Source organism: Octodon degus, unplaced genomic scaffold (genome assembly GCF_000260255.1).
Source record: "Octodon degus isolate 3935 unplaced genomic scaffold, OctDeg1.0 scaffold00165, whole genome shotgun sequence".
In the NCBI taxonomy this organism is placed as follows: Eukaryota; Metazoa; Chordata; class Mammalia; order Rodentia; family Octodontidae; genus Octodon; species Octodon degus.
The window spans coordinates 3,930,110-3,953,742 of record NW_004524741.1 but is presented as its reverse complement, the minus strand read 5'-3'; the positions used below and the strand labels follow the sequence as shown (position 1 = coordinate 3,953,742).

Sequence of the window (23,633 nt, the reverse complement as noted above, 5' to 3'; positions counted from 1 at the left end):
GTCCTTCTTCATCTTTGTAGTTGTGGTCTTAGTGAGTTCACAGCCTTCTCAAGAGAAGAAATATGATTCTCTATAGTCCCACAGCACAAGTCTCAGTACCATTCATCTACTAATCCATTAATAACTATTTGTTAGTAGATTTATTCAGAAATAGGAATACAGTTTCATAGTAAATGAAGAGCACATCATTATGGAGAATTAAATATAGATTTATTTAATTTTTTTCTGTTTTTTTAGGGAAGGGTCTAAAGGGTGTTCAGGGTCTCACTACTAGATTGGACTCGTAGCAATCCTCCTGTTTACAGCCTCCCAAGTTCGGGGATTACAGGACAGCGCCAGTAAGCCCAGTCTCAACCACCTCTCCGTGTGCCCCAGGGAAGGGCAGGCACAGCAGGCCTGGCTTATTTAATTTTTGATACAAGGTCTCACTGTGTATTCCAGGTTGGCCTTAAACTCACCATGTAGGCCAGGCTGGCCTCAAACTTTCAGCAATCCTCCTGCCTCAGACTCCTGTGTGCTATGATTATAGGCATGCACCACTATTCTTGGCTTGAGAATTCATTTTTAAATAAAACCAAATCAATGGGGGCCAGGGAGATGGCTCAGTAGAATAAGTACTTCCCTGACAAGTGCAAGGGCCTGAGTTCAATCCCCAGTTCTACCAATAAAAAAAAAATATCAATGCACTAATTTAATGCACTGATTAAATGTACACATTTAGATTATTGTGAAATTGTAAATTTTAACCTGATTATGATTTAACTTGATTATCAAGTCCAATATTATATTTTTAAAATGTGAACAATCAGTCAGCTTTCTATAAGATGCTAAGCTACATGAAATAAGTCATTTTCTGAAACATTTCATCCCACACATAGAGCAATTATTTGTTTTATTTTTGCATGGCTTTACACCACCTTGTTCACACATAATAGAGTCCCAAATGTTAACTGCATAGATTGCTTCATGGAAACCAATGTCGTTCACTGGGTTTTGAGAACCAGAAGTTGTATGGATAGTCTATGCTCTTGTGTTTGGTTTCTTGCTGAACAGGGCAGCACAGAGCATCACCTCCACCAGCTGTCCCACCAGTGCATTTTTTTCTAGAAATCCTTTACTTCAGACACAATTCCTATTTTTCTGTTCATTTTCTTATAATTATGTTCTCCTTTGCCTTAAGAAGCACCTAGGCTTGTGGGTACCAGGTCTGCTTTTTGGCTTCTACTGTGTGCTATGCAATATTGCTGTGTCTCTGTTGTTCAAATCTATAATGCTTTCTGTTATGACAAAAAGAGATCTGTATTTCTATTTCCAACTTGTGGAAATTCAAGAGGATTTCCTTCATGCAGTTTAGATAGGAATGAAGAGTGGAAACTAGGAATGAGGAGATTATCCTTAATCACTAGGAGAGACATATTAGCATCCATTTATATTTCAAGGATGAAGTATTAAGCTCATCTACATTAATTTTCCAAGTTGTGGAACTAAATGGTATACTTAGGATTTAATTCTTTAGCTTCCTAAGCAACTGATGATAATGCAAGGGTAAAGAGAGAAAACCTGAGCTTCCTTAAGCACAAGTAGCTCTATTTAGTTACTTTCTGTGCTTTTGCTCATAATTCCAACACTAGGGTTTGGTTTTATTCTCATAGCTTCATAGTCAAGTTTTACTCCTTTAAACATGTTGCACCTGGTTGGATCAACCAGAGGAAAATAAAACAGAATTGATTTTAGAGTTTTAAATCTAATGTTTATAATCAGCAGGTAAGAAAGCTGATACTCAAAGAAGGTGTCTGCTGCTTAAAGTGATTAAATTAGATTGGGTATCCACAGATATGTGACTAAACATGCTAATTCTCGAATGACAACTTGCTAACTGTCTTCCTCTTTCACTTCTCTTTCCATATGAGGGACGATTTCTGCCCACCTAGGTAAATGATATTGCATCTCACCTTTGTATTGCTTGAGCCATTTATCCACTCCAACTTTTGCTCTGATTCCACCTTCATCACCACTTCTCATAGAGCATGCCCTCACCTGTATCTGTCATGCCTCTGAAACAGCTCAGTGTCCAGGTAAAACTCTTGGTTTTCTCTTATTTTCTTAGTTCTTCTTTCTCTGGCCCCTAATTGCATATGGAATTATTCTTTTGTTGGCCGATACTTTCTCCTCAACTCCCTCCTCGGCCCTTCCATTCCCTATTAAGGTAGACAATAGTAGCTACCTGAACAGGGAGTCATCCAATGACCTACCACTCATGAATATTTTTATTTTCCTTTTTATTGTGCCTTTTGCAGTAAACTGACAAGAAGCCAGCTCTGATAGCATTTGTTTTCTCGATGATTCTGTCAAGGATGATAAAAATCCAATGGGGAAAAATCCCACAGCGAGGCAGATAACTTGTTAACTGGAGTTCTCAAAGAGTGGTCACCAGACTAGCAGCATCAGTACGATTTGGGAACTTAAAAATGAAAATTTCTAGACTCTCCTTAGCATATCGAATCATAAACTGTGAGAATGCAAAACAACAAATATTAAACTTGAACTTTTACTCAGGTAACCCTGACAGATTAATTTATAAAATATTGTTATTAATTATTGAACTTTAATATCCACTGACTACATACACTGTCAATATGTATACTTAGTAATTTCTGTGTTTTCCATATTTGTGTTTTCAAATCCCCTCCATTCTCTACAAATTTGTGATTCTGCCCATCACTTCTAACTCTCCAGAGGTTTTCACAACCTGCTCCAGTCTTTACCTTTCTCAAACATCTGCCACTAGATTCTCAAACCTGAAAGAGTTACAGTGAAAGTCTTTTCAGAGCTAAGGCAAGTCTGTGCCACCCTGTTTATATTTCCTTTCCCTTTAGTACTAGAACTTTTTTCTCTTTACTAAAGTCTCTCAGCATCCTTTACCACACATTACAATTTATATTCATACGCTAGGAAATTTTGATTCTAAGTGACATGAAAAAACACTGTAGAGTTTTAAGCTAGGGAATGTCATTCATTGTCTGGTATATACTTTATGAAGATTTTTTTTGCTGGAAATTTAATTTTTATTTTTATTTATTATTTTATGTATTTATTTTTTGTTTTTCCCCTAATTTTATTGATAAACAAATAGCAATGTGTATAAAGATTTTAATTCTTCTGTATAGATTGGATTTCTTGAAGCAAAAGCTGAAGCAAGAAAACTAGAGTCTAAAGAAAAAAAGGGGGGTATCTTAAGCTATGGCTTTGCAATGGGGTTGTTCCTGGCTTTGGGCTATGATTTGAAGTTAGAATTAACACGAAGCTGCTATGGTTTGTATGTATTTGTCCCCCTAAAGCCTCATTGCAGTCTTTGAGGTGCAATTCTACAGGTAGTGATTAATTCATGATCCAAGGCTGGGATTACGGGTCTGAGTTCTGCTGGGATTATGAAACCTCCAGTAACTGTGAGCTAAATAAACTTTTCCTTCCTTCATTTTGAGTGTTAGGTATTTGCCCAGCAATAAGAAAAGAATAACTGAGATAAAACAAAAGTTAAAATAAGCTTAGTCTCCCATGTTTAATTACTATGTACATGCTGGTTCTATTCAACACAATGAGGAAGACTGGGAAAGAATAAGATGGCTGGGAAAAAAACTAAGAATATTTCCAGACATGTGAAGTTTCACTTGGTTTTTGGAGATATATGCAGTGACAGGTAGCTGAGTATTTGGTTCCTGAGTTTCAGGACTAGATTAGGAAACAGAATTTTGACTTATAGATAGTATTTAAATCTTGAGTATACAATGAAGTCATCTTGAGAAACTGTATAGAAAGAAAATGTAGATTATGACACAGCCCTGAGATACTCCAATATTTAAAGTTTGAGTATGGAAGGAACATATCTAGCATCAGAAATGGAGGATGATCAACTGGAAAGTCAGGAGAATCTATCAGAAAGAAGTGGCTAGTTATACAAAACTGTGCTGAGAAGTAAATTAAAATAAGAACAGAGTGGTGACCATTAGAAACAGCAAAACAAAGCCATTCACAACGTTGTTCAAAACAGAATGCAGGGGCTGGGGAGATAGCTCAGTAGAACAAGTGCTTGCCTGGCAAGCGTAAGGGCCAGAGTTCAATCCCCAGTTCCACAAAAAAGCCAAAAACTCCCAAAAAAACAGAATGCAGATTAGAATGAACTGATGCATTTTAATTCAAGTTTTATTGTTTGTTTTTAATGTTAACCTTCATTCAATAGATACCTAAAATCAATTAACTGTAATTCTAAAAACTAGTACTTAAATCCCTCATATAGAAGAATTTTGTATAGATAGGGGTAAATACTGAATGCTCATATTTGGAAGTTTAAGTGAAGGTGCCATGAAAGTTGAACAGAGGTAGAATGTTAAGTTCTACAAAATTAAACTACCTTTCAAAGTATAAGTAAATTTGTTATCATCCAAAAATAATGACAATCTCCACAAAGTATTACTTAAGTATCAGTAGATATTAAAACAATCTGGATTTTGATATTGCCTGGGATAATCCAAGTTTAATATGACCTGTCCATAGTAGATGTAGATACACACACACACACACACACACACACACACACACACACACACACACCAATGCACTATTACTATTAGTCAAGTCCTTTGAGAATGTACACATAATTTCATGGTTGATAAAACGTGAAAAATGTCCTCATCAGCATATGTATCTATTGAGTCCTAGTGTGATTATTCAGGAAATCATGTCTGGTAACAAGCAGTACTATGGGAACTTTGGGAATATTAAACATGTAAAGAATCAGGTCTTGGCTAAATTTTATGTCACGATAATCAACATAGGACTAAAACAGTAATCTCACCACAACCTAATGGTTAGGCTACACACAGACTGTTATTGTTTAGAAGGCTACAGAAAAGATGTTGCCCACACATGAAGTACAGATATTTACTGCCAGTGAGCAAGACTCTTAATTGAATAGCTGTGTGTCTTCCAGAAGACAGTCCTTTGTCACCAGTATGTTTTATCCAGAGACATAGAGATCAATTCTAATTGTACAAACGTGAGATACTTTTTTACTATATAGCATGTGAGAAAGAGAATATTTCCTTTAGGACCTTACGTATAGGTAATCTCCTGTATAGTATTTCTATTTGTCATTCATTGGCACTGTCATATTTTAAGTGAGCAAAAAAGTATTGAGCACTTATTATGTGCAAAGTACTATACTGGTGTTTCCTCAAACATGTGGATAAGAGCAGAAAAGTAAGCCCCAAATGATGTAATCTCTTTTTTTTTTGGAGTGAATATGTTGCTAACATGCTAATGTTGTTCCCCAGTGGACTTTGGACCCCAGATATTTAGTTCCTACCAGCTCATGACCCCCATCTTCATCGAAGTCCTCCTCTATCCCATCAGTCATCTCTTCTCCATCCGCATCTTGCCCTCCTTCAGCAGGCTCCTCGGTAGAGTGATCTGCATTCTCTGACACACATTCATCTTGAATCAGCTCTATACTCGCCTCCAATTTCTTCTTCTGAGCTTCTAGGGGGGAAAAAGCAAATGACTACTACCTTGGGTTGGTCATGAGTCATTTGGATAAACCATGAAACAACAGTCCATGAAAGGGTAAACTCTGGGTACTGATCAAGGCATGTAGAAGATAAGGTAATTGTGTTTCTATTTGAATTTATTTAATCATGTAAATTATGTAACTACACCTGTAAAGATCCAAATGTAAGCATTTTTAAAGGGAATAAGCAAAAATAAGGAAATCCAAATGGTAGTAATGCATAAATGATGACTTACATATAAAGACTGATTGATTTGTCTGGATGTTTATATGAAGTTCTTTCTAAGAAGGATATTCTCTCTCAAAGGATAACAGATAAAAACAGAAGGCAAAAATAATATATAACCTAAAAGTTGTTCACTGAAGGAAGAGAGATGGAAAAACTCATTGACAAGTTCAAAACTAAGTGAAAAATTATCTCACTAAGAAAGAGGTATAAAAATATTGTTTTTCAGGTGATAGGAAAAACTATGTTGAACATCTGAAGTCTACGTTGTGTTGACCATGGTGGTTGACTGTAGTGAACATAAATACTGGTATAGACAACCTCACGCAAACTGCACTCAAAGCCCAGCCTCATCACTTAGTAGGGCTGTGCTGCTAGGAGAGCTGAAATAATTAACCTTCCTTGTGCCTCAGTTTTCTGTTTTGTATAGTGAAAAAAACTAATTCCTAAGCTCTCAGGTTTGGAGCCAGTATACAAAGTGTTATTATAGAAATTTGCAAATAATAAGTGCTCAACCAGTGAGGCCACACTCTTCATCTGCAGGGCTTCCTTTGTCAGAATCGATGTGTTCCATTTACAGGGACTCACCCCAGTGAAAATTATGCTGATGGGACAGGAATGATATTTCTAGTGGTTGGTTTTCATTTCCTGTGAAAGTATGGAGGAACACTGGGTACTGTATCAATGCACTCCTGCTATATTTATCGTTTACTAACTTATTCCCATGTGCTTATGTCTATCTTAAGAGTTAGGTTGTTTTATCAGAGTATCACTGCATTGTGTAATCTGGATTTTCAAAGATGCTACATTTGAACTTACTTATTGATCTTTTATGGCAAAAACAATAGTTAATAGAGTCAAAATAATCTGAGATTCTCAGTTTTATTATAATGTGAGTTAAAGAGAAACAAGTATTAATACAATGCATTTGATGCATAAATCTTTCAATATAACTCCTATATAGTACAAAAACTAATAACAATCTAATATATATGTAACCAGATACCTTTTCTTGTAAGTTCTTTCAAGTCACATAGTTATTACTTCAGCAAATAAGTGTATATTTATTCATACGTATATTTTACCACTTCAAAAAATAAAGTTAACAGAAAACAAAGCAGCAGGAAGGGGTGTGCCTAACCTTGCTGTTGGGGACAGACTTCTGATGCTGGTTCATTAACTCGCCTGGAGAGCTACAAACATAGAGTCTGAATCTTTGGCTACTTGTGTCATTAAGCACGTTAATTCATTCTTTCCTCATCTACATAAAAATATTCATAATAATACTTACCTCTATGGTTTTCTGTGAGGTTATACAGAGCTTATATTTTGTGAACTATTCCAGACTGCAAAAACGTGTACTGTAATGTTTTTCACTGGGAACACACTGAAGTCATGACAATAACAACATATAAGTATGGAACAGAAGGCCTTTGTAAGAACTGACCTTCAAAAAACCTTGTGGGGATAAGCTTTGTTTCATAAGTGGAAAAGAATTGGTTGATTTAGTGAAGGTTAGAACTAATTACTGTGGTGCCAGCAAGATAGCTAAGCAGACTAAGCGCCTGTTTAGGCAAGTGCAGGGACCAGGGTTCCATCTCCAGCACCACAGGCTGTGCCAGCGCTGCCCCTGGGAGCACTGAGCCCACGGCCCAGACCAGGCATGGTGGTACGTGGCTGTAATCCCAGCACTGGGGAGGCTAAAGCAGGAGGATCACTAGGAGTTTGAGCTGTGTAGTGAGACCCTGTACCAAATACATTAAAAAAGTACTTTGGATATTTTAGAATGACCAAATTTTGTGGCCTTTTGCTTTAAGAAGTCATTTAAGTCATATGCATAGATTCCAACCAGATATATTCCTAGGTGTTTTTCTGTCATCTTCTTAGTTTCATATTTCTCCTTGTAACACCAAAAGAGAAGGCACATTTTGATTTGAAGCTCTACTTTTGTCTCTTATGTTCATGCGAGGATGCTGAAGGGAGCACGTGAGGTAGAGTATATGCCTCCTTTTTCTCTGATATCTGTGTAACTTTCAGCACACAAAGTCCTGTTAATACTATACAGTCACAATTGTAAATACAATAATCAAAATATTTACCCCCTGCCTTTTTCCTATCTTTTCTCCTTTCTCTCAACTTCGTTGTTTAATCCTTAAGTTCCATTTCTCTTTAAGATGTCTTTCTAGCACTACAATATTATCACCAAAATTACATAAGAGAAATACTGAGTTAAAGGGAACAAAAATGTTTTAATCTAGAGAAGATCACCCTGGTATCTGAGTTAAGAGAAATTAAGCAAGAAGCTACAGATTTAAAACACCCCCAGTGTAACACTTGCTAAAAATTGTTATGTTTTACACATCTCATTTTCCTCTCATGTGTCACTGTCCTCTATCATTTTAGATATTTAAGCTAGGCTTACCCAACCAATTCCATGCCTATGATCAGCAATTTTTGAGTAAAACCTCTGATGAACAGTTTCCCATCAGCAATGAAGAGTTCGGAATCCTCTGTCATTAGTCATATCTCCTATATTGTTGCCTCTTAATCCTTTCAAAACGTAACGTCATTTTGGTACTCTGGTTTTGAATTTCTCCTTACAGTAGTTTTTGTGCTTATCATTTAATCTCCTTTCTTCCTTTCACTACAGGTCACCATGCTGCTTGTTCAAAATGTCCCAGCTTTCAAGACCTGCTACTGGTGCCTCAAGAAAGAGAGGGATGAAGATTTCAGATTGGGCAATTGTAATTCTATACAATGTACTGACAGTTATACTTTAAAATTTTTAAGCCCATGTGTTTAATCCTTTTATTGGAACACACAAGTGAGATTTTGCTTAGAATTGACATTATATAAGAAATTCATATCTTTTCCCATGATTTCAAAAATATTTGTTATTGATATTGAAAATCATTCAATGTGATCTTTTCTCCCTGTAGAAAAATTTCTGGCCAAGGAAATACAAGACCTCACATAAAGGTGCACTATGCACCTTTATTGAACCATCTGGTTCAATTCATTAATTTGTTTTAATTATCTTTGGAATCCAAGCTGTCTCTCCTGATCCTCTTCAATCAATGTGATTCATTCTTCTTTGATGAAACAAAACTCTGATCAAATGCTGTCTTACAACTGATTCTACTGATATGTTACCCTTTTCCAATTGCTGCTTAAATTTCCCAGGATTTTTGACCTACTGTTTTACAAGATCCTTGCCATATCTAAAGGAATACTAAAAATGTCCATTGTTTGTAAACCAAAAAGAGCAATGCTATTGATTTATTAAGACTCATTGTGAAATTCTCTTTACTCCTCAACAACCATCTTATATCCTATGTAGAATAGATAAGAAATAATATAAGGGGAGCCGCGAGATAGCTCAGCAGATTAAAGCGCCTGCTTAAGCAAGCTTAGGCAAGTGCAGGGACCATGGTTTGATCCCCAGCACCACATGCCACACCAGCCCTGCCCTCAGGCCTGGCCGAGCCAGCCAGTGTTGGGGCATAGTGGCACAAGCCTGTAATCCCAGAACTGGGGAGGCTAAAAGCATGAGGATCATCATGAGTCCAAGGTGTGTAGTGAGATCTTGTAACAACCAAATACATTTTAAAAAGCAGAAGAAATAATATAAGATCTTAGGAAGGATATATGTTATGAAATACAAAATTCTGCTAAATGGGAACAAAAAAAGTAGTATCTTCAGAGTTGCTACATCCACAAATGAGAAAAAATGTTCATGTGCTTTTATATTGCAAAGGCCATTCAAATGTATTGTAATAAACAGCTCAAAATAGTTATTGAGTAGAATCTGATCACTTGACCAACTGACAAACTGTTGATGTCAAAGTTATTTATCATCTCTTATTTTTAAGAATATGTTATAAGGATAATTTTAGACCTTGTCTTTGAATTTGCCTCTTTATTTTTATTTTTAGTTAGATATATTAGATCATTCCCTTTTTCTATTTAACATGTGGTATGCATAAAATTTGATAGCACGTTTCAGGTGCATAGCATTAACAATGCAGTCCACTTCCAAACAAATACCCTGCAGGTTATTCTAATTCCTAATTCATTTTGTCATTAACTTGAAAGTTAAATGCTTGAAAGAAATTATCTGGATTTAGAAAAAACTGTTTAATTATAGTGGTAATTGAATTGTAGGTGTTGAACTGGATAGAATCATCCTGCACTTCAGTAGTATGTAGTCACATAGACTTTTGTCATTTTAGTCAGAAATGTTAGTCACTAAACAATGATATTTCCATGAATAATATCACATATGAAGACACATCTTGTCTGTTTAAGTGTTGGTATATAATTTAAACAGAACATATGATCTAATCATAATGTTACTGAAATGAGAGAAATAAATCAATTTTTCCATTTTTATGAATAATTCTTTTTTATTTTATATGAAACAAAGGTTTATTCTAAACCTTCAAGTATTCTTTTCCCACTTACAATTTTTACTTTTTATTGTGTGTTAATGCACAAATAAGAGTGTATGCATGTGCATATGTGTGTGTGTGTGTGCATGTGTGTGTTTATGTGTGTGTTTGTACATTTATGTCTGGCATTAGCAATCCTTTGAGCATGCTTTTATTCATATTTGTGTCTATTTTAGCTAACCTAGAAGAGCCTTGTAAAAATTAAATGTTTGCTAATATATTCATGACCTATGTAGAATCAAATAATGAAAATACATGTCTGAGTGTCACATTCTTTCCATACTGTGACATTTAAATTTGGCACCATGGTAGTAAAAATTGTGCATTCAAAGAAAGGTTGAAAGAAACCTTGTCACTTTCTACACAACAGCCTCTTGCCATGAAGTCAAAATGAAATGTGGGGTCTGAGATATTTTTGGAGGAAACTGTTTGTGTTTGTATTGACAAGTTGTCAAGAGAAAAATAAAATGTGAAGTCTTCCAGTGCTCATGGAGAGTGGCTGCCTTTAAGCAGTGGCATCTTTTGGAGTCTCTGTTGGTCTAAGTCAAAGTGATGAATGACCTTAATATTATTTTGGGAGCAGAAAAGTAGGCTAGCATTTGATCTGAAACAGTAGAGTAGAAACCAAAGAATCAGTGGTGTATCCCTAATTTATAATTCTACTATTAAATTTTGGATTTCAATGAAAAAATGTTTATAATGGATACAAGTTAGCGTTTATAAAGTAAACACTTACTAACATTTAAGAACATTTACTAACTTCAGTCCTTGAAACATGCTGGAGCTTCATCTTCTCACTTTACATACAGGGAAACTGAACCATAAATAAGTTAAGTAAGGTGCCCCTGGTTACACAGTAGGAGGTGCTAGAGCTGGAGTTCTGCTTGAAGTGTATCTGACTCCATGCCTGGGCTATTTTCTAATATAACTAGAAAAATAAGTCTTGTTTGACACATAGGAGAAAGTGTTGAGTTTCTTCAACAAACAGACAATCTTCAAATTCAATAATGGTTAAAAACAAGAGTGAAGAATTTTTTTTGTTAGGAGCACATATTTTAGCTAAAAATGACTACCGAAGGAAAATTTGTGGAAATAAATGGTATCTTCATTTAATGTAAAATGCCTAAGGCTTTAAAAGACTATAAAAAGACAGAATTTGATATTAAATTTCAATTCTCATATTCAAATACCTTTCTGAACATGATACTTCTACTTCAAAAGTTATGTATGATTTGAAAAGCAAGTTAGAATTGTTCGGATTCATGTTCACAGCATTTTTATTAAATGAGTTTGCTGCATAGCTATTACCATTAATATAACTCTGAAAATCAGTTGAGTTGGAAATTAAGTTTTCTGACATGCTGGCTTAATTGCTAGATAATTGCTGTTTCAAATGGTACTTAGCAGATGGTTGAAAATAATGTTGATATAAAACAGTCCCAATATTTATTTCAGCCAAGTGAACATCCTAGAATCACTGTTTTTCTAACTATGTGAGAACTGTATTTTTAAAATATTGCCCATTATAGCACCTGCATGTAATATAAATTTAATTCAATGATTCCAATGAATGTAGTCTAAAATATACAATTTATTATAAATAATATTATGAAGAATCACACAAATGAATTTCAGGAAAATTACATAGGAAGAACTGCTTTTAGATTAAAATATCTCTTATATAAGAATATTCCTGGAGGAAATTACTTCAAAACTATTCACATGAAATAGTGTGAGTTGTTGAGTGGAGCACAAATTCAATATAAGTTATGTGAAAACTACTAAGATAGTATGTTATTTAAAATTCACAATAATTTTGAGAAAGATATTACTATCCCTACTTTGTATATTTTATAAGGACTGTTCCAAATATCATGCTATCAACACACTGACTGTCTCTAATAAGACATGAACCTACTTCTATTTAATTCCTCTTCACATTAAATGTTGTAGTAATATGAGAAAGACTAATTGGAAAGGAAACAAACTGATGTGGAGAGAATGTTAAAAAGAGACATTGAGAGGGATGAGAAGATCCTAACTGAATCATGATGACAGTTGAGCGACTCAGCAGAATTACTCATTGAATTCTATCCTTGAATGAGCAATTTCATTCTATGTGAAACATACCTCAATAAGGTCACTAAACATAAAGTAAGTACAGCAGGACACAGGAGAAATGATGACTGTCTGGGTATTGTCAGTCATCTTGGAAAAATGGAGGGGAAGGGTGGAATGAAGAGACAGCAAAGGTAGCTTTGAAAACCTTGTCTATCATAGGACTAGACAACAGTGTTGAAGTTGACAATTTTATTGATGGGATTCCTGGAAGCTGATATGAGAGATCCAGGGCACAGAGAGAAGAACATATTTAAATGGGAAGAGTCAAATTTTCAAAACTGTAGTTGACTTTCTACTAGGGTGGCTCTAAGTTTCTCCCTCACTTAGAAATTTGGCTTCTTGATCACAAATCCAAGAATCTTGCATTTTAGAAAATTTACAAAGCTTACAACTGTACATTCTTTCTCTCATTACTGAAATGTAAATCGCCTACAACCCAGAAATGTTTTTTCTCAAGAACTAGGAGTCATCCCTTGAACACATAACTACCAAGAAAGACAGGGCCTATGGCTCTTCATCTCTTTAAAGGAGTCTAGCTTTGTTAAAAGCCAACTAGCAAACACAACTTGCCTCGCCACAGGGTACCATGTCGCACTGATGTTCTCTGATCCTTTTCCATCAGGACCTAGTTTTCAAGAAACCTGATGTCTCTATATGTGAACAATGTTCCAGCTCCATCTCCAATAGTCCTGAATAGCCTTCCTCCCAGTTTTTAATAAGCAATTTTGTTGCACTAGGGAAATCTGAAAGGTACAGTAGGTACTGTGAAAGGGAAAGAAACTGTTCCGAGGGAAGGAAAACTGGGATGAGGGAAAAGAGGAAAGAAAGAAGGAAGGGAAGAAAAAAATATATATACTAGGATAGCTTGGATAATTCTATTGCACTGATTTCGGAGAGTCTATTGATAGGAGTAATTAATGCTTATTTTTTAATTAAAAAATTAAAACTTTAATTTTTCATAATTTTTGACCAATTTTATAGGCTTATATCTGGTAATCTGAACAACTAATTTGAAGACAACAATATGCAGTATAACAACTACCTGTCGAATTCCTATCACTGCATTTAGTGAAATTCTGTTGCTTTTAACTTTTTAATATTTTTAATTATTTAACTTTTTAATATTTTAGTTTAACTTTTTAATATTTTTCACTGTAAAAAGTAAAAAAAGAGAAATTTCATTTTTTCACGTACATAGAAGTTAAATATAAGGAACTCTCCAATAAGCAGTTAGAGTTTTGATCCAGTTGCAAAAAATAAATCCATATTTTCTCCCTTAAACTCAGCTTCTTTAAAAATATCCTAATATTGTAGTCAAATATTTCTGCAAGATTTTTATCTAACAAATAGCAAAGTTTTATCTGTATCTGCCCATTCTTCCAGGTCTTTAAATGCTTTCCATTGGGCTAGCCAAATAGCTCAGCAGATTCAAGCCCTTGCAAGCAGGCACACGGGCTGGGGGTTCAATCCCCAGGCCTGCTGTGCCAGCCCCATGCCTGGGGCATGCTGAGATGGTAATTGAGACTGGGCATGGTGGTGCACGCCTGTAATCCCAGCTCTTGGGAGGCTGTACAGAGGAGGATTACTATGAGTCCGATCTAGTAGTGAGGCCCTAAACACCCGGTAGACCCTTCCCTAAAATACAAAAGAAATAAAAAACGCTTTCCATTCATTTAGCTTATTCTTTTACATTTACATGCTTATATCTCTAATAACACTCTAAGATTGGTACTTTTGATTCAGTTTTATGGATAATAGTTGTGGAGTTGGTTCTTTGTCATATAATCCCCACTTTCCTTCTCTCCAAAGAGTAATGTAAATTGGAATAAATCACTTTAATTTTTACATAATTTTAATTATGTAATTCTTTGTACAGTAAATGTTAATATTCAATGAATAATTTTTCCTTATTGAACAATAATATGTTTTCTTTAGAATTAAAAATTGCCTGAGGTTTAACAAATTATTTGATAGGTACTTTTCTACATAATTAAACAGAATTATCTCTCCCTCATTAAGATGTTTAAATTTCATCTAACCAATTCACTTTCCCACATAGTAATTTTTCTACTAGTTCCCTTATCTTGAAAATTCTCTTCTAGCCAGGCATGTTGGTGCATATCTGTAATTCCAAAACTCAGGAGGCTGAAGTAGGAAGATAGGTGTGAGCTTGAGTTCAGCCTGGAATATAGAGTGAGACCCTGTCTCAAAGAAAGAAAAGAGAAAAAGAAATAAAGATGGATTCTCACACTAGAGAGACAATACAATGCTTACATATGTGGGTCTGATTTATTTCACTTATTAGTATAGCCTCTAGTTGCATCCATTTACCCTACAAATCCTCAAGTGTATCCTTTTTATGTATTTGGTACAGGATCTCACTAGGCGGCTAAGAATCAGTGATCCTTCTGTTTTCAGTCTCCCTCATGCTAGGATTACAGGTGTGCGCCATCACGTAGGGTCTGGATGGCCAGCTCAGTGCACCTGGGGGCAGGGCTGGCACAGCCTGTGGTACTAGGGATGGACAATGGTCCCTGCACTTGCTTAAGCATGTGCATATTCCACTGAGCTATCTCGTCAGCCTGATTACCATTCTTTATAGATGAGTAATACTCTATTGTATTAAAGTATCACACCTTTTTTATCCATTCCTTAGATGATGGGCATTTGGGTTGTTTCCAAGATTTAGTTATGACAAATTGTGCTGCTATAAATATGGCTGCACATATATCAGTGTGGTATGATGTTTTAGTTGTTTTGGAAAAATACTCGGAGGGGGGGACTTCTGGGTTGAATGAGACTTCCAATCCTAGCTTTTTCAGGAGCCTCCACACTGTTTTCCACAGTGGTTGTACCAGTCTACATTCCTACCAACAGAAGAGGAGGGTTCCTCTTTCTCCACAGCCTCTTCAGCATTTGTTATTGGTTGATTTCTTTATGATAGCCATTCTTTCTGCAGTGAGATGGTATCTCAGTGTTGTTTTAATTTGCATTTCTCAAATCACCAGTGCTGTGGAACATTTTTTCATGTATCTAATTGTCATTTGTATTTATTCCTCTAAGAAGTATATCTTCATCTCAGATGCCCATTTTTGGACTGGGTCTTTGAATTTTGGAGGCTGATATTTTTAGTTCTTTATATGTTCTAGATAGAAGTCCTTTGCCTGATTGACTGTGTATGAAGATATTTTCCCCAATTTTTATGTTGTTTTTTTCACTCTGAAAGGTACAATAGCTGTAGTAAAACAGCTACTATTGTAAAAGAAAGTGAACATAAGGAATAAACAATGGAGATTAGCGAAAGGTGAAAAGCTAGGAAAAAAGCAAAAGGGAAAATCTTGGAAGTATATATGCAAGATAGCTGACATGATTATACTACTAATTTCTATCATTTTTTTAAGTAGCAAGTTAATGTTTCAAATTTTTACTTCCACTAACTCCATATGCTAGTATCTGTAATCTCAGCAACTACAGTGAGGACAGCAATGTGCATTATGAGAACCATGGTTCAGTATTTTTAATCTTGTTCTTTTAAATGTGTATTGACTCTAATGTTTTATCTATTATTATTATACTGTCTTTAAAACAAATTAAAAATAAAAAATAAAAAGGGCAAGGAAAAATATTAAGGTTTATTGAAAGGAAGAGTTAATGTCTAATTATTAGATCAAACTTGCATGCCTATACCTGGTAGTCTGAGCAACAAATTTGATGACAACAATACACATTATAACAACAATTGTTAATTTTCAATTCTTATTTTGAAATTCTATATCATTGTATTGCTTTATGTTGCTTGGTTTCTGTCTTTGTTCTTGTTGCGTTTTTGTTTTATCTCTTTAAAAAAAAACAGAGAGAGGATCTGTCTCAAAATAATAAACAAACAAATAAATAAATAGCGTGTGGCCCTGGTCTTGTCTTTTTTTCCTGCTCTCTTGCACAGCTCATTTCCTAGTTTCTTTTTCCTTCATCCTGAGGATTTCTTGCACCTCTTGCTTGTGGACTTCTTCCTTTCTGGAAGCTCCATTTTCTTCTTTCTCAGCATCCTCCTTTATTCTGATAAAGTTCATTGCCCAGTACTTTTCAGGGAAAGGGTGTGTTATGGCTGACACCAGAATGTCCCTAGAGTCTCAGTGTTTGAAGGGTGGGTGACTAGATCGTGGGGGGTGCTGCACTAATCAGTGCTGGGGCCCCTGATGAGTCACTGCTGCTAGGGGTGGGGCAGGGTGGGGGTAGGTCTCTGGGGCTGTGACCCTGCAGGGTGCATTCTCATCCTGCCTTCTCCCCCTTTGTCTTTTTTCTGTCTATCATGGTGTGAGCAGCTGTCCTCACCCTGAGCTTACACCATGTGTTCCTGCCTTGGCGCGGGCCAATTTGGAGGTGGGTCGACTGGAATCTGTAAGCCAAGTTCTTTAAGTTTCAGGTGCTGGGTATTTTATCCCAGTGATAGGAAAGTGAGGAATACTGAGGCTGAGACAGATCCTGTAGCTTGTGAACCTAAACAACAACACGAAAACCAAAACCCAATCAACGTGAATGAACATAGACTGGTAAAACTGAAGCTTAAATCTAGCCAATCTTTAGTTGCCAGCTACCTCTAAAGGTGCTTTCCACATTACCCAACTAAATATTTGCCTTGTCTTGCTTGCGAGGATACCTTATAAGCCACTCTTAACCCCTCTGTGGTGTCTTTATCTACTTGATCGGTATGGCCAATCATAAACTGCTAAATACTCAAACTCAGTAAAATTTGGAAATACCTAAATTTTCTTTTAACAGCACATTTGGAGGCAAATTTTTTGATATCTTGCTTACCTGAAAATACACTGATCAGGGGGCCGGGAAATAGCTCAGTAGAAAAAGTGCTTCCTTGGTAAGTGCAAGGACCTGAGTTCAATCTCCAGTTCCGCAAAGATAAAACCCCCAAACCACTGATCCATCTGTGCCTGATGGTGCACGCCTGTAATCCCAGCAGTCATAGGGCTTCAGCAGAAGGATAGCTATGAGTGTGAGGCAAGCCTGGGCTACGTGGTGAGTTCAAGACCATCTTGAACGACACAGACTCCCTATCCTAAAAACAAAAAGCATATATCGAGATATCTAGATCTAGATCTAGATCTACATATTCTCACTTTTAATAGCTTGAGTACCAGTTATAGAATCTTAGGTTTTAAATAATCATCTATATGAACTTTTAGGACATATTTTGTTTGCATTCTAGCTTTTAGCATGCCTGCTGAGAGGCTCTATGGTATGGTTTTCTGATTTCTATTTCTTAATATAAACTGTCTTTTTCTCTTTCCCTGAGTGTTTTATAGGATCTTCTCTTTGTCCTCATGTCTTAAATATTACAATGATATATTATGATATGCACCCATTTTTATTCCCAGTTCCAGGCAATTGTTAAAACTTTTTCATATACTTAATGAACTTTCAGTTTAATTTTTTTCTAAAAATAGAAAACACTTTTGAATGGTTATTCTGTCAGTCTTCCTGGAATCCTATTATTCCAATATTCATCTTATAGTTTTCATATTCTTCCTCTCTAATTTCTCATCTCTATTTTTTTTTTTTCATTTGTGTATTTGGTACAGGGTCTCACTATGCAGCTCAGACTCGTAGTGATCCTGTTTTCAGCCTCCCCAGCACTGGATGACAGGTGTGTGTGCCACCATGCCAGGACTTGGTTGCTGGCTCAGCACACCTCAAGGGTGGAATCAGTGCATCATGTGGGACCAGGGATCAAACCTTAGTCCCTGAGCTTGCCAAAGCAGGCACTTAGTCCGCTGAGCTACACTGCTGGCTCTTCATCTCTATTTTTATGTTCTCTTTACTTAAGGAGCTTTTATTTTTATTTAAATCCCATCATTGTTTGTTCTTGTGCTGGATATCATTTCTGCATCTTGTACTATGAATAACCACTAAGAAGACAACAATGTGCAATATATTCATTATTGAAGCTGTCTGACTAATCGGTTTTGAAACTGTACCATTGCTACTTGTTTCTCAGTAAAATTATTAAAATATAAACAAATAAATAAATCCTGTCATTGTAATAATGCAGTTTAAGAAGCAAACAGAGCTCAATTTTGTGTATTTAATCCATTCTCTGTAACTAGAAATATCACCAATTTGCTTCACAGTGGCAGTGTTAGCCACAAGGTATTGAGAACAGAAGCAACAGTCAGATTACAGGATGCGGGCCTCAAATCAAAGGAAGCAACATTTTCCATGCTACATATGGCCATCCATGTTTGGCTAAGTACACACTGACCAGAAAAAAAAGAGATAACAATGGTTCAAGATATAATATTTAATTACTTATAAGAAAGGCAGTTAAAGAATTGCTCATATTTTTTAGACAAATAAATGCTTTGGTCAAAATTTGAATACTGCTTAAGTGAATGTTTGTAGACTAGTACTGACTCACTGTTCAAAGACTTTGGAGAAGTGAAAGTATTTTACCCTCCTTTAATATTGAATTGATGGTTGAAATCTCAGGAAATTAGAAATCAAGCTTGGTTTCAGAAAATACACAAAGAATAAGAGAACCAAGTGAAATAAAAATGCGTCTTGATTCAGAATCAAGGAGAACTATCAAAGGTTTATCAGACACTGATGTGAACACAGACCAAGTAAATAACATAAATATGCAATTAGCTATGAAAAAATGTTGACTGAAAGTGCATGCTTTTTGGAGTAGCAGTATTGAAAAATTCTAATTTTGACAGTGATCCATATATTTGTATATATATTCATCATATTTTAAGTTTTTGATTTTTAACTTAATTTCATAAACATTTTATGTCTTTCTAAAACATATGAGTAGAATAAGTTTATGTTTCTTCTGTTTGTGACCCTAAGGCTTGTGTTCTCTCAGACTTAGGTGTAACGCTCCACAGACATGATGGGAATAGTCCAGGTGAGGTTGGCTATTTATTTACTAGAGATACCACTGAGAAAACTGTTGAACTAAGTAATGCTTAATTGCCCTCTTACTCCTCTAGAAAGTTTATGCTTCAAATTTCAATTAAAAATACATAGTTACTTATAGAGTAACTGTCTCTACATTGTGATATCCAGTCTTTATTTTTTTCTTATTCTTTTCACCCATTCTACTCACTTAATATCATAATGTAAGCCTTATAAACTGTGCTATGTGTATGTGTCTCTTTGAAAAGAATCACCTAGGAATGAAACAGTTAAAATGATATCAAGCATTATACTTTCTATAATATAAGTCTCTATATACCTGAAGAAATTGTGTTGTTATTCAATAAATCATAATATATGTATAGTGAAGTGCCAATACTCATAATTTTATTTTATTTTTGCGGAACTGGGGATTGAACTCAGGCTCTTGTGCTTGCCAGGGAAGCGCTTATTCCACTGAGCCATCTCCCCGGGCCCATTTCTTTCTTTCTTTCTTTCTTTCTTTCTTTCTTTCTTTCTTTCTTTCTTTTTTTTTTTTTTGTGGAACCAGGGATTGAACTCAGGCCCTTGCACTTGCCAGGGAAGTCCTTATTCCACTGAGCCATCTCCCTGGTCCCAATACTCATAATTTTAAATGGGCAAATATATATATTTGAAGCCATCATCTTTCTGATTGCTTATATTTGAGGGTCTGGACCCTTGCTACATGAGTGGCACATGATATCTGGAATTGTGCAGAATTAGGGTACTAAAGATATTATGTTAATTTTAGGAAATTTAAAATCTCAAATAAGCCATAAGGAATACACAGATATCTATTAGAAGCAATTAAAGAATTCAAAAGAACATAAGTATAGTTTATTGTGATTATTGCTGAGAGGTCTGGAGTTTACTTCAAAGAATACCAATAATACCACAGGACTTGAATTCAGGATATGCTTCATGTTCTTTGGAATTTTGTTCCTAGTCCCTTGTCTCATTCCTGATATTTTTATTTTGGAAAATTTCATTATCAAATGGATAAGAGTGAAACAGGAATGAGAGGTGTAAAAAGGCAATAATGAAAAGCAAACGCTAGCTACTAAGTACTAATTACTTAGCCAGTAATTAGCAACAAAGCATTGAAAAGAGCACCCCCTTAAAATAAATAAGGAGTCTTTATTTTTTAAATTAATTTTAGCACATTTCACTCCACTGTCTAAAAAGTAGTATTAACTCTTTCCATACAATGTTGATTTCTTTCCATGAAGAAGATATGGAGAGAGATAGAAGATGATTGTTATCTCCATAAATATAGAAATCATTCAGAAGAAATTTATCAAGAGAATATAAAATATCAATTTTACTAGGAGAATATTACATACAATCATTTTCTTCATAGCTTGTTGGAATACGAAAAACATAAACATCAAAGAACTATCATCTCAGAAGTCAGTATCTCATAACTGAGAAAGCTTAAACATGCAAAAGTAAGATGACAGTTTTCATAGAAAGAAAATCAGGGCTTGAGTTTTAGCGTTACATTTATAGATGATCTTCCAAAGAGATTTATGGCAGGTATTATTCATGGCAGAAAACTGGAAGGTATAATATGTTGGAATAAGGATCACGTTTTTCTCTTTGAGGTGATTTATATTTAAATGAGTTCTCTATAATCCTTTAAACTGAAGTGCAAATTGGTTATCAAAGTCTTTTGCTGTAAGGGTTGTTTTACATAATAATGAATTTCACAGAGAAGTTCCTCAAAGAGAAATATTGATTTAGGCAACATCACAAGATATTTCAGTTATAGCAACACTTTAGATTAGTGCCACAGACAGCATATAAAAACTTTCTAAAAATGTAAATTTCTTCACTAAGAAATATGGGCAGCGCATCTTTTCCCAGTATAAAATGCATTTGTTATAGAAAATTTAATAGAGAAACTCTGACTTAATCTATTATTTCTCCATGACTGTGATATATAACTTATATATGCTAATTTCTTTCTTTTTCACAATGTAAGTTAACCATTAGGATTTCCCATTTAGTAAATGAGAAAGCTGAGGCTAAATATGTGCTGAGTGAAAACTGGAACCAAATTTTATTTCTCACACACTATGCTATTCCATCACTTACATCCGGTTTCCTTTCACTCTTGGGCCTCTTGGTGGCTCCCCCTACAGGTGAGACGTAGTGCCCACCTCAGTAATAAGAGTCAACAAACAGGCAGACTCCTGTGTGTTTGTAGCACAAGGTCTCTCAGTTCCAACCAGTGACCATCACTTGGGTGTTATCTAGGAAGCCCTACTTAAGTAAAATACTGGGTCCAGGCCATGGGGAAACCTAGGCTAGAGACTATAAACTAGACATGCCACTGAATTGGGTGAAAAAAGTTTGAGTCTCAGGGCTGTGAATAATCAGAATTTGACTGTAGATCAATTACTTTACTTTAGTGAGTCTTTGTTTTCTCTTATATAAAATGGGAAGGTTGAATTTATTAGTGGCTTTCAAAATTTTATTGCTCATTGATTTGTTTTTCAAGAAATGAAATTCTTTTAGCCTATTACATCTTTCATAGAATCCCAACATATAAGACAGTGTATATATAACTACACTGGTGGGAGTAAGGGCTGGGTTTGGTGAAGGCACGAGTTAGTTTGCAAACCATGTCTCCTTTTCATCCTTACTCATCTCCAGGAAGACCTGTGGGGCATCCACTTTCCTTGTAGAACACAAGTATCAAACTACGGACTAGCTTTGAGTTCATCCCAGTTCTCACATTCTGTGCCTTGAAAAACATGTAGTTACATGTTAGAATTATGGTAGAATGCAGGAAGGGTCAGAATCGATAATCCACAGGACAAAAGACATCCACTAAGTTGTAAAGGACATAGTCAAACAACTTGGCCTTTGTGTGGCCAGGGGAATGCTGCTGGTGTTGAGGTTCCTGAAATTAAATACTAAAACTTTGAAAGATGCCAGCAATGGCAGGAGTTGAGTTTGCAATAATGGTTTTTGAAACTTGTTCAAATTTTGCACATTTTGATGAAATCTGATATCATTTTAGCCTGAATGGCTTGTCTTCAAGGTTACTTAATACTGAAATATAAACTTTCAATTATTATCCATCTATTTTTACTAATTATTCCATCAAAATACTTTTACTTTTTTTGGCACAAATCTTAGAAAAGTTGGTTCATTCTGTCTGTAAATAAGGGAATCATATTCTATAGTTGCATTCTTTGGCTTATAGGTTTTGTGTGTTGTATTAAGCTCTTAGAACACCCTACTTGTGGCTCCCGGGCCTGCAGCCTCTGTGATTGATGATGCTTCACTGGTTTAATTCTAACCTGTTTTTGTCCATAGATTCTTTCCACTTACCTGCCTCCGCCTTCTGCTGTTTTTCAATCTTCTCCAGGCGTCCTAGCAAGGAGTCAATTTTAGTTTTGATCTGAGTTAATTCCTTCTTGATTGTCTGTAATTCATCTGATTTCACTGGAAGGGGAAGAGAAGGGAAAGAAAACAAATCATCAACTGTACCATAACTCAAGGCAGCCCATGTTTTCTTAAGACAGTATAAAACTGTACAGGATACTTTCCAATTTTATCAGCTTCTCATTACCTATAGTGATCCTGGTATAGTGGGTGACTTTGCCAATTACGGATTATGAGTTATATGATAATATTAGATCTCTTACCTGAGGCAAAGGATCATTTGGTCTAGAAATATTTGTGAAACAACTACATGATGCCAAATTCAGTTTTTGCAAATAATACAACAAATATGGTATTCAAGATGGATTAAAATTAATACATAATTATATCATGAAGGATATACAAGTATGTACTGGTCTTAGCTTAGATATTTTCCAGAATTTCTTGAATTAATTTGAAGCACTTTGCTGTAATAATATACTTCAGCAATCATCAATATTTTTAGTTAAGCATTTTTGATGGTTGAATGAGACCCAGACACCTTTATCCTTTAAGGAAAATATCTTAGATGCTAGAAAACTACTTTTAACTCTAACATTTTATTTGTATTCTTTCTAAAAAATAAGCCAAAGGGTAGTGCATGATTCTTTTTAAGCTTTGAACTTTCACAACAAATACAACCACTGAAATTATTATTTGTATTTTCTATAATAGTGGTTACCACTCTAGACTTTTAGCATTTAGTTTCAAAGAAAGATACTTCTATTTGGTCAAGTATAGTTGTTTGTAAGAATAAACATTTCTCTGGTAATTATGGTAATTATTTTATAATTTCATAGAAAAAAAAGGATTTAGGAAAGTTTCACATTTAAAGGGTAAATGTGTGTATTGAGTAGTAATGACATTTAATAATAACATTATT

At 35.2% G+C, this 23,633-nt stretch overlaps 1 protein-coding gene across 6 annotated transcripts in view; it reads right to left on the bottom strand.

Annotated features, from left to right (window-relative positions):
• Positions 1-23,633, bottom strand: part of Ralyl (RALY RNA binding protein like) — a 761,418-nt gene that overhangs the window by 34,537 nt on the left and 703,248 nt on the right. For 5 of the 6 annotated variants that reach the window (XM_023703200.1, XM_004643083.1, XM_023703201.1 and 2 more), the window contains 2 exons: positions 22,658-22,771; positions 5,363-5,535 (listed from right to left, as the gene is read on the bottom strand). In XM_023703200.1, coding sequence (XP_023558968.1) covers positions 5,363-5,535; positions 22,658-22,771 — 287 coding nt within the window. The remainder of the gene's footprint in view (positions 1-5,362; positions 5,536-22,657; positions 22,772-23,633) is intronic. The other variant, XM_023703202.1, reaches the window with a different exon arrangement.